The 18,228-nt window shown below is 31.9% G+C and overlaps 1 protein-coding gene and 1 pseudogene across 19 annotated transcripts in view; both read right to left on the reverse strand.

Annotated features, from left to right (window-relative positions):
* Positions 1-18,228, reverse strand: part of CDKL3 (cyclin dependent kinase like 3) — an 85,355-nt gene that overhangs the window by 47,436 nt on the left and 19,691 nt on the right. For 12 of the 19 annotated variants that reach the window (XM_032476752.1, XM_032476767.1, XM_032476750.1 and 9 more), the window contains 8 exons: positions 14,057-14,169; positions 12,676-12,815; positions 8,541-8,629; positions 5,465-5,618; positions 5,045-5,358; positions 3,851-3,941; positions 2,656-2,818; positions 1,752-1,849 (listed from right to left, as the gene is read on the reverse strand). In XM_032476752.1, the coding sequence (XP_032332643.1) occupies positions 1,752-1,849; positions 2,656-2,818; positions 3,851-3,941; positions 5,045-5,358; positions 5,465-5,618; positions 8,541-8,629; positions 12,676-12,815; positions 14,057-14,169 (1,162 nt within the window). Of the gene's footprint in view, positions 1-1,751; positions 1,850-2,647; positions 2,819-3,845; positions 3,942-5,044; positions 5,359-5,464; positions 5,619-8,540; positions 8,630-12,675; positions 12,816-14,056; positions 14,170-18,228 lie in introns of those variants that run through there. The other 7 variants (XM_032476758.1, XM_032476760.1, XM_032476757.1 and 4 more) reach the window with 5 other exon arrangements.
* Positions 5,637-7,749, reverse strand: LOC116662708 (annotated as a pseudogene).

Consider the following 18,228-nt stretch of genomic DNA (forward strand, 5'->3'; position numbering starts at 1 on the left):
GTGAGATAAAATTGAAGGTGGCTTTTGTATGGATTCTTTCTCTCTTGCCTAACTCACTCATTAGCAGTAATTAGGGTTTCTCTCTAGGTCAGAGTCTATTCAATACATGTATATACTATTTCAGTATACATTTAAGATGCCTGAAAGAGTTTAATGTATAACGGGAAGTGCCTGGATGCAATTCGGTAATTCGAAAGCAAATGAATGGCAGAGCCAAGAACAGAACAAAGCTGGTATTCCCTATTTCATGTTTTTAAAAACATGTCAAATTCTCTCATGCTCTAAAATAACAAACTACCAACTCAAAATTTAGGAAATTTTCTTAATTCTGACATTAACTTATTAAAAGCATTTGGACCAGCCCTACATGCAATTTCAGTCATTTGTCAGAACTGCATTTAAATGATTAGTACAAATAAACTACAATCATCATTGATGACTTTTGGATATTTCTAATAACTACAACTGTTTCAAGGTTACTCTTAAAAAGATTATCTTTTCAGGCATTCTACACCATATGAGCAAGAAGGGATTTTCCCTCCTATTTACTTATGTATTTTTTTAAGTGACAGAACTATCTTAAGAGTTCCTTTCTTCCTGCATTGAAATGTAACTTTAGTTTTGGGGGTTCTCATAGGACAGTAGGATAAACACATGTAGCACATTACTAGTCTTCCCAAATTCAAGAACCCTAACTCACCCAATCATTCAAAAAATGTGCCAACCCTGGTGCTGTTTAACACACTGTGAGATCAATAAGTCACCCAAGTTTAGAAGTTTAAAGCTACCTTATTACTTTTTATAACAAACTAAAAGATGACCATTAATGCCTTTCTTGTTCTACCTAGAAACTACTTCTTTTCTGCAAAGTTGATTGTGGAGTTGTTAACAAGTTCTAGGCCCAGAATAAGGCATTAATGTCACTGTGAAAATATATCTAACAATGTCTGATAACCCTTTCATCTGAATGTTGTAGAGATTGAATAGACTTAATTAAAATGCCTTCTTACATAGTTTGAGATTAATGTTTCTATTTTTCTAATTTCTTTAAATTTCCTTAATAAGTACATGCTAATTTTATCATGAATAAAAATGTAGTCAATTTTATTTAAAAAATAAGGAACAGATAACGAAGTTGATGACCTCACAAGTATGCAGGATAGAAGGTTGTCTATATAATTCAGTGGGCTGCTCAGCACAATCCCCTTCCCTTAAAAGAATATTTTAGAGAGTATTCATTTGAATGTTGATCTGCTTCTTCAAGATTCCCAAATAAAATTCAAGATTATCTGATAGCTAAGAGCAAATCTTTGTGAAAACAGGGAATTAGATAGACAGCAGAGATGGGGGTGGGATAAGTTGGAGAAAAAGCAGGAAGAAAAGGGCTAAAGACAAATATATATGTTCTTGTGGCTGCTACAGCCCGATGTTTACACCATTATCCCTTTCCTCTGGCATGGCTTACCCACCACCAGGTAGTACACATAACATATATTATCTTCCTTAGGGTACTGTATATTCAGTCACTCAACATTCAAATGAGAGTGGGTATTTACTACTCCCCCAAAATAACTTAAACCTTTAGTATTTGGTTATTCTAGGAAAATACAGTTCTATTTCTCAACTTCAAAGATTACAGAATTTTGAATTTTTACCTATTTTCTTGCTATTGTAATAGCTAAATTTATATACTAAGTCAAGCGTTCTAAACAGCATTACTTAATGAAAGCTTTAAACAAAAAAAGTTTTACCTCCTGTTTTTCTTGATATTGATCTGCATTAATTAAAGTTGGTATTTTAGATGAATCTGTTTTCTTTGATTCCCTCTTCAGCACTTTTATATGTTTAACTTTTGCAGAAATATAAACAACAATGAGAACTTGTTATTCCTACCTTGAAATTTTACTTTCCTTTCCAAGAGATTCAAATGAAAATTCCTGATATCCACTGAAGTCAGTTTCTCAGTTTATTATAAAGGGACTGAACAAATCGTGAGTTGTAATGGTATAATGTGCCAATCATAAATGATTTGTTATATAACTTTACAAATAGTCTGCCAGGTATTAAAAGAAGACATTTATTTTTAAAATTCTGAGTATAACTGTCAAGTGGATCAGATAATTCCTCTTGAGCTGTCCAAGTACTATTTTCTTGCTATTATATTAACTTTTCACAAGGTGTCACTGTTCTTCAAAGAAACATAACATTCACTCAGCAAAAACAATGAGTTTCATTTATGAGCTCAATATATGTTATAAATCCTAATCTAGTAAATCCTTGGATGCCTGAAGCACATATATCATTCCTGTTATTATATGGGCGAATAGTCATGGAGAAACAGAGGAAAGTGATTTACTCCAGTCATATACTGAACCAAAAACAACTTCCTCAAATACTGATCTAACACTTCAACAAAATTAAACTAATGAAAATTTTACTTTTTAAAGTTTTCTTAATCCTCCTTTAAAATTACCTTCTTTAAGTCTCACACCTTATTTGAGTATGGGGAAAAATTCTCATCGGCTGAAAATATTTTGCACAGCAATATACTCCTTTCTACCTAAACCACATTATAACATGTAAATTATACTACCAAAAAAGGTCTTGCAAAAGATGAAGTCTGGAGATTTCTAAAGCTATGCAACAAATGTGTACCTTCCATTCCTTTCATCTCCTTTGACTGTATTGTGAAAGGCAATTCTGGGAAATGGAATTCTTTCCTGTCAGATCTGGAAAAATTCAGCTTCCTTTTGTTTCCATTTGCCATTTGGTCACTTTGACCTGTTCGCTCATTAAACACACCCTTCTCCATCTGGTTCTAAACAAATAAATAAACAAGAGTTAATTTGAAGAAAGCTGTGTAACTACTTATTGAATGACAAGCTTAGAATTGCTAGCCATTTGGATGGTGTAAGACAGGCATAAAAATGACTATCTTTGCAAGGTTATTTTAGTAATTAAGAAGTAGAAGAGAATACCATCAAACATATAAACAGGTCAAATGCCAATAAAAATTTCATAAAGTAAACTTTTTTTTAAATCATACTGGATATTCTGAGAATAATAGTCTTGATCATAAGAACTACAGTCTCAACTTTTAATTTTTGATCCTATTCATTGCACTCTGACTTTGGACAAATTGTTTCAGTTCATCTTATTAACTTATTTTTCTATTTACAAAATGATATGCTCTAGACACTGGAAAAATCCAAAGGAAAACAATTACTTGTGAACCCAGCATTCTGGAAAAACCTTTTGTGTTATGTGTTTTTGCTCATTTGACAACAGACGATAGAAACTTTCCTAAGTTAATGAACTCTTCCACAATGTAATCTGTAGTTACCCCATGGTGTGGATATACTCTAACATACTTAACTTGTCACTGGCTCTTGGAAGAATTTCTGTTGTTTTCAGTGATTTATTATTATAAATAACACTGTTGCAATTTTTAATTAAACTACTTTTCTATGTGAAAAATAAGGAAACAAACTATACTGATTATTTTTTCTAGTGGAAAGTAAGACGTACATATGTGACAACTGCTTTTTATCTATAAAGTGAGATATTAAAAACATTTTTTGGACGTGAAAAAACAAAAAGTCTTGTGACTTTTAAAGGTGAAAATATTTTTCCCTAAGTCACACAATAAATACACAAATCAAGTTATATGAAATTAACTAAAATCGTGAAAGCACTAAGAAAATTATGACCTATTTTCATCTTAGGGAAAAAAAAGGAAACTAAAAGCACATTTTAAAAAGTGTTAGAGCCCCAAAGATAAAGAAGAGGATAAGAGGTAGAGGGATAACACTGAAGAGGCCATATTTTAATGATAAGCTTCTTGCCTTACTTGAGTGGGACCTGTATCCTCATGCCTGCTATTAGACATAACTTGTCCAATAAACTGTGAAGTATGTCTCTTATTTGCTCTTTCAGTTAACCTATTATTTGAAAACAAATGAGAAATTATTAGAACTCCCCAGAAGTGTTTCTATTTTAGCTTCAATAATGATAAGTTGTACCATGGTAGTCTACTGTTTGAACAATGAGTGCCAAAATGCAACTGTCAGTCCTTAAGTACCGATTGCTCTAAATAGAGGTGAAAATAAAGCAGAGAATAACTCACTCATGGCTAACATCAGTGGTGACAACCATGTTGTGGGGTTACTCAAACTGGCCTACTTGGTCCCTTCTGTCTGTTCTGAACCTGGATCTCTTAACTACTGGGTTCTGAATTTCTGAGCTTTCTGAGCAAGGTTAGTTCATAACTCTGATTATTACAACTATAGCTTGGAAGTCACTTCAAGAATGATTGAGTACTTGCTGTCTGTAGCCTGTTGTACCTTTGGACTAACACAGACATGTCCACTTTCCCACCTCTGCAGACTACTAAGCTTCACCAGTCTGCTAGGATCAGCTTAGGATTTTGAACCTAGTGTCCTTCTCCATCTAGAGCTACAGTAGTTTCCCTAAATTTAGAACTGGCCCCTGATGCCTCGCTAGACAGACCCTTGCCATCCATCACATTGCCCTTGATTAACCAGGCTCACGGTACCAGTCTCTCAATCTGTATTAGTAGCTAAATCTAAAATTGGTCCTAAATGTTGTTTTTTCTCCTAAAATACTTGACCTTGAAAAGTTATTTGATTATAAAACTGTTCTCAACTATCCTTTCTCCATTTAGACAATTTGCTGTGATACAAAAATAAAGCTTAAGAAAGCACATCACTATCAAAACTAAGGTCATGTTACATTATTCTTTTCAAATGAGAAGTACTATTTCTGAGAGTCTTTTGTTAAAAAAGGTTTTTCCAAAAGGCATTAGTGAAAATCTAAACACCTAAATAGCCAAAAAAAGTTAATTTCTTCATTAGCATTCACAAGAAGCACTTAGTAATGGCCCATTACGTGATTATAATTTCAATATACCTTCAAATTCAGTTTATACAGATGCTATGAACTTGATGTGTTGAAATACCATTATATAAGAACACTGTATTACTTTAGGCTTATTTCCTTCTATTTCTTTTCTGTTAGAACTCACCTTGAATTGGAGTGGGAGAGATTTGAACTGGGATTTGAAGCCATCAAATTACTGCTAGTTAGATTAATGGGTGGCATCATCATACTACCTCCAGCATGTGGATCATCTTTTATGCCCAAAGAGTTAGTGCTGGGATTGACAGGGTTTGGGGGTTCGCTGATTACAAGTCTGGTATGAGCAATTTCAGCTGCATCCTGTTGACAGTGTCTACCTTCACACTGTGTCTTTTTTGGTTCTAAGATAGCTCCTTTTCCTCCTTTGACTTTAATAACTCTGACTTTGATATCCTTGGGCTTTTTCTCTTTTTCCATTTCCTGGAATAGATACATTCAAAATCTGAGTCAGAAGAACAGTTTTTAATATTATTAGAGTGCTAACTATAATACAGCAATATTGGCTAAAAAGAAAACCAGTTTTTACCTTTCCCCAAACTGAAGTGCTTAACAGTGTATCGGTATAAATTATTTTTCTTTCATCTTTCTTAAACCCATTTTCTTTAAAATTCTCTTTTGGCTTTATGAATGAATTAACTTTTGCTTCTTGTAGTATTTTAGCTCTCAGTTCTGGTATGAATCTGATAAAACAAGCAATATCAAATACTTTATGTAGTTTTTTATCTTTAATGGACCATTTAATTAATTGATTTACATTAGCTCTACAACATAAATAATCAGTAATGCATGCCAAGAGATGGCACAATATTAACCAAATACAAATTGCTTCCTGGTAAAGATACATGTTTCAAAAATTTTCCCATGGTAATTCAACTATTAATAAAACTTTTACAAAATAGACTTAAATGAATTAGATCCCTTTTGTGATGCAAAGTTTACTCAAAGTATTGCTCTTTTTTTTTTTAAAGCCACTGACATTACTGACTTAAAATAATTTACAAGGACAGTGAGTGTTCAGCCAAAAAGGGCTAAATGGCATAAAACAGACCAGAGGCAAGGATGGTCATGAGGGAAGGGGCAAGGAATCCTCTCAGAAAATCTGGTAACTGCTGACATAAAACTGGCAGGGAGAGAAGGGAGATGCATGCAAGAATGAGAATTCCAAAAAAGTAGAAATGATGAAGGGAGAGAATTCCCAAAAGACGCTGGAGTACATTGGAGGTGACAATGACAACAGTAATCTTTTCCTTTGTAGAGGACAGGGGAGGAGGCCTCATTTGGCTGCAAACTCTGGAGACTCAATGCTGGGGCTAGGGAAGGGTGGCTCCTCAGAGAGTATTACAAGAAAGCTTCATACCACTCTTTAAGGCACCTGAAACAGTCCCGGGACTGCTTGGCTTTGGTGTCACATGTGTCCTTCAGCTGTACCTGGAAAAGGTCTTCATCTTTTTTTAGTAACAGGAACTGGCCAAAGACCACATAGGCCTTGTCAAAGATCCTTTCCTCCAGCTTTTTGCCCAGAACTTCACCAATACTGGCAAGGTTTTCTGGCTGTTCCCCCATGGGTTCTGCCACGAAGAAGCTTTTGGGAGGTTGTCATTTTGATCAAGCTTAATCCACAGCTTGGGTTCCCATATGGCGTCTCCCACCACCTGACTGCTCCCACAAATACCTCAACCCACTAGAACTTCCTTCCACTTCAAAGTATTATTTTTAATTTTGATAAATATATTATTCTTTTCAAGGAAAACTCAGGCCACTTTATCCTTTAAAGTGGTTCTTTAAAGCAACAGTACTTAAAAGATGGCCTAGTTTCTGAAATCTTACTCTAGGGAAAGATTTTTAGTATAAAATATAACAGAATACATCAGTATTAAAGGGAAATTGTTTTGGTTTTAGTTTCCCTTTTTCCCCCCAGTTATCCATTTCTTAGTAGAAAATCCATTCACATGGCTCAAAACTCAAAAGGCTATACTGTGAAGACTCCTTCCCACCCCTCTCCCTGAGTTGCACAGTTCTCCTCCTCGAAGCAGCTATTCCTATCAGTTTGGGACTGAATGAATTCTTCCATGAATGAATTCTTCCCTAAAATTCTAGTAAAAGGTAGTGTGAGGAGATGAAGAAAATAACTAGTGGCATACTTCTGGAAGTGTTAGTACAAGATATTGAATATAGTTCCCTGTGCTATACAGTGGAAAATGGCACACTTCTGTCAAAACCCCCTGGTACTGCAGAAGGTCCACGAAAGGAAGAGGCCTCTTATCAAAGTAAAAGATCTTCCCCAAATATTTTCTGAGCACTTTATAATTGAAACTCAAGAACTTTCACCCTATAATAATAAAATTCTAATATCTAAATACCCAAAAGAAATCAACTTTGTCTAGGTAGAACTGATAGGAAGCACCTTTTTCATTCAACAATTGACACTTTTCATCAATGGCACTTTCAATATATCTTCTTCTCATTTTTGTTTTAGATTAAAATTCCTAAAATGCATGAAGTTCTAGCTACTTTCAGATTCTCTTTTCTTTGCCTTTTTCTATTTCAGTCTATCTTCAATGGCAGTTCCTGGACTTTTTTATGGTTAATCTTAACTCTATCACATTTTTAATTGATATTCATGTTTCTGACCTCACATCCAAAGGCAAACTGAATGATTTTGAAATTAATGATAAACTTTCTCTGTTTCTTTCAAAGCCCAAATAGAAAATGGTATTTTTTTAAGAAGCATGGCTGACTTATTAATCTACATTATCATTATTATATATATATTTTTTTTAAATTGAAGTACAGTCAGTTATAATGTATCAATTTCTGGTATACAGTATATTTCAGTCATACATATACATACATATATTCATTTTCATATTCTTTTTCATTATAGGTTACTACAAAATATTGAATATAGTTCCATGTGTTATACAGTAGAAACTTGTTGTTTATCTATTTTATATACAGTAGTTAATATTTGCAAATTTCGAACTCCCAATTTATCCCTTTCCACCCCCTTCCCTCCTGGTAATCATATGTCATTATATATTTTATATACAATGTGGGACACAGAAAGGCTTTAAGAGACATGGTCCTTGTCTTCAAGGAACTTCCAGTTTGGTGGGGAGAATAAGACAACAGGGACTGCAATAAAGGATAAGTAAAGCAGAGAAAAAACAAAAACCATCTGGGAAATGAATGTTAATTATAATATATAGATCAGAGATGCTATTAGAGAGGAAAAACTGGATTATTGTGAGTCAGATGTCTAAATAGGAATAAAGTTAAGAAGTATTGATTACTTATTTAATGTTATCTCTGGCATCTGATGACAATTGAGAATGTGTATAAAGAGCTTAGCACACTGTGTAGGACATAGTAACTGTGTAATGAATGCTAATTGAAATTATTTTTATTATTAAAATTTTCACCATGACACCTGTAATTCTACCGTTTACATAGTAAATACAGAAGCTCAGTAAGTTTTTGTTAAACTGAATTTTTATGTTGTTTAATATTAACCTATGTAGCAATTCTCATGCTAGTAAAATTTCCTAATACAAAAACTTTTTAGTACACTAAAAAAGTCCACACTCATTCAAAATGCTTACTTTTCAATAAATCCATCTCTAGTAAAATACTCATGATGCAAAAGATCAGTAGATGATATCCTCTCAGCAGGATCAATTTGTAAACAAGCCTGGAAAATTTACAAATATTCTAATGTTAAATAAGCTCTTAACAGGGCTCCATAAGCTAAATGTTAAATTTATTTGACAAATGTAGATGTAATTAATTACTCAGAGCTAAGAGTTCTTGAAAAGATGGGATTAGACCTCAGGAATTTCTGACAATGAGTTTTGACCATTTATTTTTCTAAGAAATTTATATTTGTAAGGCATTATTACAGGTTAAATATCATATGATTCTAACCAAAACAGAAGTTGGTCTATTTCTGCTGTAATTAGCAAGAATTAAATTAGCTTATTTTGATTATCTTATCAGTCTGGTAAGGTGGAAAGAAAGTTCATAGATAAGCATTTCCATTTTACAGAGCTAGAAGCATGATTAGCGATTTGCCAAACTAGAATTTTACCTCACATTGTCTGATTCTTAATCCAGTGCTCTATGGCATGAAACAATTTCACAAATATTCAAGCCCCCAAATCTTTCAATAATCCATTATCAGAACAGCTCTTTTCTTTTTCTTTATCTTGTGAGTATTTGAACTGAGTAGAGAACTCCCCCAAAATTCACAAAACAAAAAGATAATGGAAGGAAGAGTTTTAGATAATAAGTTGCATATAATTAACTCATATGTAATTAAATAATCATAATTATAACTAGAATACATTTCTCTAATCAAAATATTAAAGATAGAATTTGAATAAAAGCAATTTGATTTATAATTTTCATTTTTCCTCTAAAATAAGGCAAAGCGTACTACTAATAGGTAGCTTTTATTGATGCTTACTGTGTGCCATAAAACACTCTTTCTAGCCTCTTCCTATTACTTGATCCCAACAACAACCCTAGAAGGTAGGTATTATTGTTATCCTCATTGTATAGATGAGGAGACTGAGGCCCAGAGAGGCCAAGTAATTTATCTAAAATCTTGTAAATAGAAAAAGTAGAGTTAAAATCCAGAATAACCAAAGTAATTGAATATAATATTACATTTTTGTTTATTTCAAAAGGTATATGTTTAAATTGATTCACAGAAAAAGTTGTAGAGATCTGTTATACAACAATGTGAATATAGTTAACAATACTGTACTGTATATTTTTAAATTGGTAAGAGGATAGATTTCACATTATGTGTTTTTTACCACAATTTAAACAAAATTGATTGACAAAGTAAAATTGAGTCCATTATCTACTTTATGACGTGGGAATACTCAGATCCTTAAAATCGCAACTAGCTAAAAAATATGTGCTTATGTAGAAGATAATAGTAATCCATCAACAAAACTCAGTAAGAAGAATGCTAAAAGGTCTGCCTAAGTCATAGCCTATTAAAAGCAGATAAATATTCCTTCTGTGAGTAATATAATTCAGAAAATGTAAACACATGCCCTAGTTTGGGAAATGTAAAAAATGATACTTTGAGAAACAGACTAGCAGTTTCCCAAAAGAAATAAAAATATACATCTACACAAAGACTTGCAAGTGAATGTTAATAGCCATTTTATTAGTAATAGCCAAAAATAGGAAACAACCCAAAACAAGAGGATGAAAGACTATGATATGATCCATACACTGGAATACTACTCAGCAATAAAAATGAACACTGATACACACAAAAACATGAATGAATCTCTAAACCATAGTGCTAAGTTAAAGAAGCCAAACATAAAAGAGTATATACTATGTGATTTCACTTACATACTATTATAGAAAATGTAAACTATAGTGACAGAAAGTACATCAGTGGTTGTCTGGGGATAGGAATGAAGGGAAAGATGGATTACAAAAGGACATAAGAACTTCTTTGGGAGTGATGGAAACATTAGTTAGGTAACTTGCTTGTGGTGGTGGTTTCACAGGTGAATACATCTATCAAAATTCATCAAATTGTACATCTGAAATATGTGTTTTAGTTCACTGTACAGAAATTATACCACAATAAGGTTTTCTTTAGAATTTAAATCTAGGAAAAAATACATACTCTACCTCAGATATTAAAATGTATTTTAAAGTTACAATAATCAATCAAAATTATAACTGTATTAGAATAAAGAGAAATCAACAAAATACAAACAGACCCAAGCATGTAGAAGCTTTTCATCTAGAATAAATGCAGCATTCCAAATCACTGGATTATTCAAGTTGAAAAAAGTATTTATAACATATGACAAAAGACTAATAATAATGCTTATTATTTTACAAATCAATATGAAAAGAGATACTTTAAATGACAAATAGGTTGAGGGTTCTTAAAGTAAGAACTACAAATGACCAATTAATATTAGTAAAATGTCCAACCTTCCTGTAATGATGTAAGTGCAATTTTTAAAAAGATTCTTATTCCTAACTTATTAAATTGGCAAATATTTTAAAATTATAATATTCAATGTTAGATTGAGAGGAGAGATGACTTGACAGTTCTTGAGGCTAAATCAGTGAAACTGTTCTGGAGGAAAATTAGCAAAATATGTCAAAAATCCTAAAAAGCATAAACCCTTTGGCCCACTATTCACACTTCTAGGAACTTATCCTAAGCAAATAATATAACAAGTTCATAAAGACATATAAAAGATGTTCACTGTAGCACCTTTACCAACAGTGAGGGAAAAAACCTGAAAACAAATGTCCAAAATTTCAAGATCAGTTAAATAAACTATAGTATAGTCTTACAATGAAACACTAGGCAACCATTGAAAATTATGATATAGTTCCATATTTATTGCCATAATAGTATGCTTATTATATACTGCTAAGTGAAAATAAACAGGTTACATAGTAGTGTATAAAGTGTGACACTTTTTAAAAAGCAAAATTTTCTATGCATATATTTGGCTGGAAAAAATCTAGAAGTATATAAACCAAAATATTAATAGCAATTTTTCTTGGATTGTAGGGATTGGAAAAATCTTAACTTCTCCTTTCTGTTTATCAAGCATTTCTACTTTTTCTATAATTATTATGTATTCTTTGTATAATCAAAACTATAATGAAAAAAAATTAAAGTGAAAATGTAGTACACAAATCTGATCCTTTAATAAACTAGTTCTCTCCAGGTACCAATGAAATAACTTCCTTCGATAATAGTCTTTAGATGTTACCTCTCATTTGTTTAGGTTTATTTAAATAACAGCTATAATAATTAACACTAACAACAGTTGTTGACAGTTTATTCAAGGCCACCTGCTAAGAACATTTCTGCAATTAACTCATTAATCATTCATTCCCCCAAAATCAGTATTGGCAATATTGTTTTACAGCCCAGTAAACTGAGGCACAGAGATTAAGTGACTTGCCCAAGTTTACAGAGCTTATTAGTGACAGAGCTGAGTTTTGAAGGTAGTTAATGTGAATCCAGAGCCTCTCCTTATAAACACTACACTATACTTGCTTCGAAATTTAGGTAACCATTTTTTAAAGGGCTATACATTAGAAATAAGATAACTTAGTTGATCCTGAAAAAGAAAACCGGCTGGAAAGAATATAAATAGAAAATAAGCAGAAGTAAGTAATTCTCTTACCTTTTGAATTCTGTACTAAGAATGCGAGCATATTTATTATATTGTTCAAAATGAAATTTGAAATTTAAACTAATTTAAGAGTGCTACACATGTTTTTGTTTTCTCCAATTCAAGGTGAATTTTGGCACTGCTGTATGCTCAAGCAATATTAAAACTGCAGCTGCCAATGGCTTGTATATACCTTAGGACACCACTGTACAAGGAACAGATCCCTTGGGTAGCCTGTTAGGAAGACTGGCTGTTAAGAGGTGGTAATAAACATGGTAAGTCTTTAGAATTTTTCCAGTTTATCTCTATTTATCAATAAAGTTGGGATAAACTAAAAATAATGGACAGGATTACCCTAGGGGGCTTTCAGTTCTTAGAGTCTATGACTTTTAATTTCTCTGAACTAAAGATATAAAGACAGAGGAAAACAACAACTTCTAACAGATAACATTACTTCACAAATCATTTTGGAATTGCATTAAAGTAATATCCCCAAACTGTATTATAATTTTTGCAAATTTCCCAGAAATAAATCCTTGAACTCTAAACATACGTGAACTATATCTGCCAACAATCCATTTAGCTTTGGGTATTTTTTTCTTGGACTTTTGGGGTGTTGGACTTGAGGAAGGACTACTCCAGTAAAAATGGGACTCTTGGAAAAGATACTCTGCAAGTGAGGTGTCAAATTGCCTGAAAAGAAAGGAAAAAAATGTATATATATAGATAAAAGAAAACAAAGAGATTATTCTACAATCAAAATAATCAAATTGCTATATGGTCTGCATTAAATTACTAAAAAGGTAGAAAAACAGTTAAGTTCTTTTAATTTTTAAAGTTGAACAAAGAACTATGTGAATACAGCATAAAAAATTTGAGCTTTTCCCCAGCAATCTGTCAGTAGCACAGAGGCAGTAGAGAACTTAAAACCACCAGGTTCATTTTCTTTTCCCAAAATAAAAGACAGAATATATAATGTTATCAGAAAAAGGACATTCAAACTTTTACATATTCCCATAAGAGTATCTAAATGGTTTAACTACCAAATGTTTATCAGCAAAGTCTTACTCAGAACAGCTAAAATATTAAAATTATTTAGAAACAGAAATACTGCAAAGAAGAAACAGGGCTATAGAATAGTAATAAAATAGAAAGAACTATAAATAGAAATGGAGAGAGCTAAGTTCAACACCAGTTTTGATATAACTAGTTCTGTGACCTTGGGCAAATTTTCCTTTTCTGTACCTCGATCTCCCCATCTGTAAAATGACAAAATTGATCCCATCACCTCCAGGGTTCCTTCTAAAGGAGGTTAACCTCATAACCAGAACTTTAAAGATGACACAAAAAAGTATGATGCTCTAAGATAGATAGATAGATGGAAAGAAGATAGATCGATCTCGCTAAGCAAGGCTAACCATGAAAATGTTTGGGTAGTCAAAGCAGATCATCAAATAATTCAGCTATCATCAAATATATTTTTCAATAAGTTATTTAGCTATCTGCTTATATACTGTGGTTAAAAAAAGTTTTCTCAGTAAATAATTGGTTTTTTATTTCCAAGTGCTTCAAAAAATCTTTAAATCAACTCTATTATTTAGAACTCCTCTTTGAGAGAAGTAAACATTTGCAGAAGACAAAGTTTTAAAATTGTGAGGCAAATTGAAGTAGGTTTCTATTTTACTATTTTTCTTTGTATTGCCCATCAACATATAATGTAGATATTTGCATCAGGGAAAAGAAAAGTATTACTTGTAAAATCAGAGGAGAATTTTCTACCTTCTTTATCAGCCTCAGGCATTCATCTACAATCATCTATCAAAACAATATTATTTACTGTTCTTTTGAAGAAAAAACTAAATTTGAAAATCAAGAAGAATTGATCTGAAACTATTTATTCGAGCCATTTAACAGTATATTTTAGAAATACCTACCTACTTTTAAAACAATTTTATGAAGTAAATCCAAATCAGAGCTGCTAGGAAGATAGGGATTTCCAGTGGCCATCTCAATGATCATACAGCCCAAAGCCCAGATATCCACAGGTCTGAAACAGACAAGAATATATCACTTTTTCATAAAGAAATACATAAAATATCTTTTTTTTATATGTTTAAAATAAAGTTAAGGCTAAAGAAAAAAGACTGGTTAAGTGGTATTATTTATACATTTTCACTGTAACAAATGGCAACTTTAAAATATATATTAAATATTATCATGTTTTTTAATAATGTTAAATAGCTTATATTTATTTTATATGTGTGTGTCCTTATATTTAAACTGAACGAGAAGCCATGTAGCAGTCCAAAAAAATTTACTGTTATTCTAAAATTATCCCAAATACTTATGTAAGGACATTATGATAAATAGTTTATGAATTAGATAAGCTGAATACTAAAATCATCTAGTAGTTAAAAAGTAAAAATTAAAAATCTTAAATATTTTACCCCTTACATTCATTTATTTATCTTAATGCATTATAAGTCATCCATAAATAAGGCTTTTCCCCCCCACATAATCAGTTTTTTAAAAGCTTATATCCCTGGGGCTTTTAAATAGATAAAAAGATACCCAACATTACATTCAGAAGAAATTACAAATAAACACCACAATAAGATCTCTTTTTCACTGATCCAACTGATGAAAATTATAAAATTTGATAACTACTGTGTTGGTGAGGCTATGGAAAATGCATACTCACATGTATTGATCTGGGAGTGTAAACTCACACAACTTTTTGGGAGGAAAATTGGCAAAAGCTACCAAAATTTACAATGTACATACTTTTGACCAAACACCTTTATTCTGAAGAATTTATCCAGAGATCTACTCACACATGGGCACAAAGAGAAATTATATGAGAATTTCACTGCAGCATTGTTTGTGGTAGAAAAGATTGGAAACAATCTAAATATCCATCAATACAGGAATAGCTGTTAATTTTTGTACAACCACACAATGAAATATTATCCAGCTGTTAAAAAGAATGAGGTAGGTCTACCTGTATGCGTTAATATAAAGTGATCTCCAAAGATAAGCTCTCAAGAGAAAAAAGCAAGATTCGTTACAGAAATCAAAGAAGACATAAATGGAGAGTCCAAGTTTATGGATTGCAATATTAAACACTGTCAAGATGTCAGTTCTTTCCAAGTTGGTCTACAGATTCAATGAAATCCTAATCAAAATCCAATCTGGTTAGCAATAAACTGATTCTAAAGTTTATATGGAAAAGCAATAGAACCAGAAAAGCCAACATAATGTTGAAGAAGAACAGTCAGAGGAAAGATATTACCTGACTTCAAAACATACTATAAAGCTAAGGTAAGTGAGGCAGTATGATATGGGTGGAAAAACAGACAAAGAGATCAAGAGAACAAAATAAAGTGCCCAGAAATAGACTCAAAGAAATATACTCAACTGACCTTTGACAATGAGCAAAGGCAATTCAGGATAGAAGGGAAAGTCATTTCAATAAATGATACTGGAACAACTGTAAATCCATATGCAAAAAGAAATGAAACTAGACACAGACCTTACACCTTTCACAAAAAGTTAACTCAAAATGGATCAGAGACCTAAATGTAATATACAAAACTATAAAACTTCTAGATAATAATGTAAGAGAAAATCTAGATGACCATGTGTTTGGTGGTGAGTTTTTAGATGGCAACATTGAAAGCATAATCCACAAAAGAAAAAAATGGATAAGTAGTACATCATTAAAATCTAAATCTTCTGCTCTGGGAAAGACACTATTAAGAGAATGAAAAGAGAAGCCATAGAGTTGGAGAAAATACTTGCAAAACACATGTCTGATAAATGACTTGTGTCCAAAATAAACAAAGCACTCTTAAAACTCAACAGTAAGAAAACAAATAAAAAATCAAATTAAAAATTGGGCAAAATATCTGAAAAGACTCACCAAAGAAGATATACACATGTCAAATAAGCATATGAAAGCATGCTCAATGTCATATGTAACCAGGGAATTGTAAATTAAAGTACTAATGAGATAGATACACCATACACCTATTGGAATGGCTAAAATCTAAAACACTGAAACACCAAACGCTGGTAAGAATGTGGAACAACAGGAACTCTCATTTATTGCTGGCGGGAATGCAAAATGATACAGACACTTTGGAAGACAACGTCTAACAAAGCCTAATATAGCCCTACCAAACAATCCAGCCATAATTGCACTCCTTGGTATTTAGCTAAATGAGTCGAAAAATTTATGTCCACAAAAAACCTGCACATGAATGTTTATAACAGCTTGATCCATAATTGCGAAAACTTATCTAAGTGAAGTAAGCCAGAAAGAGAAAGAAAAATACCATATGATATCACTTATATGTGGAATCTAAAGAAAAAAATACAAACGAACTTATTTACAAAACAGAAACAGACTCACAGACATAGAAAACAAACTTATGGTAACAAGGCAGGGAAGGGGGTGGGAAGGGATAAATTGAGAGTTCAAGATTTGCAGATACTAACCAACATATATAAAATAGATAAACAAGTTTATACTGTATAGCACAGGGAACTATATTCAATATCTTGTAGTAACTTATAATGAAAAAGAATATTAAATGAAAAAATAATTCTACAAATATAAAGTATATGCTTATAAATAAAAAAGATGTCATTTATTAGCTGAATGTAGAAACAAACTGCCAGACATACATACAATGGAATATTATTTAGTGATCAAAAGAAATAGCTATTGAGCCATAAAAAAAAACCCAAGAAGGAACCTTAAATATACATTATTAAGTGAAAGAAGCTAGTCTGAAAAGGTAACATAATGTATGATTCCAACTACACGACATTCTGGAAAAGGCAAGAGTATAGAGACATTTAAAAGATCAGTGGTTACCAGGGGTTCAGGGAAAAGGAGGGGAAGATTAAAAGTAGAGCACATAGGATTTTTTGGGCTTTGAAACTATTCTGTATGATACTGTAAGGGTATATACATGACATTATACATTAGTCAAGCCCCACAGGAAATACAACATAGAGAATAAATATTAATGTAAACTATGGACTTTAATTAATGATAACATATAAATATTGGTTTATCATTTCTAACAAATGTACCAAACTAATCTTAGATATTAATAATAGAGAAACTGTGCTGTTGGGGGGGGGGGATAGAGGAGATATATGGGAACCCTGTACTTTCTGTTCAATTTTTCTTTAAACCAAAAATTGCTCTTAAAAAGTAAAATACATTAATTTCAAAGTTAAGAGAAAAAAGCAAGATTCTGTGCAATATATATAGTATATTCCTATTTCTTTTTAAAAGGAAGGAAGTGTGTGTGTATATATGTCTGTGTGTATTGCCAGAAAATGATTTTAAGGCATAAATGACTTAATTGTAGTGTATACAATTTTTCCAGTCCACATTACAACAAAAACTGGATAATATAATAGGAATAAGCTTGCTTATTTCACAAAAAAGACATGAGACACACAAGTAAAGTAAAACAGCAGGTGTAAATCCAACAATATCACTAATAACATAGTGTGAATAGATTAAGCAATCTACTCAAAAGGCAGAGATTGTAAGCCTGAATTTAAAAAAAACATAATTCAACTATATGCTATTTACAGGAGATACATTTTATATACCAATATAGAAACAGATTAAAAGTAAAAGGAATGAAAAAGATATATCAAGCAAACAACAACCACAAGAAAGCTGGACAAAATAGAGTTCAAAAAGAAAATGTTACTAGAGATAATGTTATAATGATAAAAGGATCAATTCATCAGAAAGTTATAACAATTATAAACATGTCTAGAACAACTAGACAGAAGATCAACAAAGAAATAGAACAACACTAAAAACCAATTAGACCTAATAGACATCTATAGAATACTTCATCCAACAACATAATATACATTCTCTTAAGTAACATGGAACATTCTCCAAGATAAGACCATATGGTAGGCCATAAAGAAACCTCAATAACGTTAAAAAGACAGAAATGATACAAAGTATATTCTTCTATCACAATTGAATACAATTACATATAAGTAGGAAGGAAATCTGGAGGAAATTAAACAACATACTACTCAATAACAAATGTATCAAAGA

The sequence above is a fragment of the Camelus ferus genome, chromosome 3, assembly GCF_009834535.1.
Source record: "Camelus ferus isolate YT-003-E chromosome 3, BCGSAC_Cfer_1.0, whole genome shotgun sequence".
Lineage (NCBI taxonomy): Eukaryota > Metazoa > Chordata > Mammalia > Artiodactyla > Camelidae > Camelus > Camelus ferus.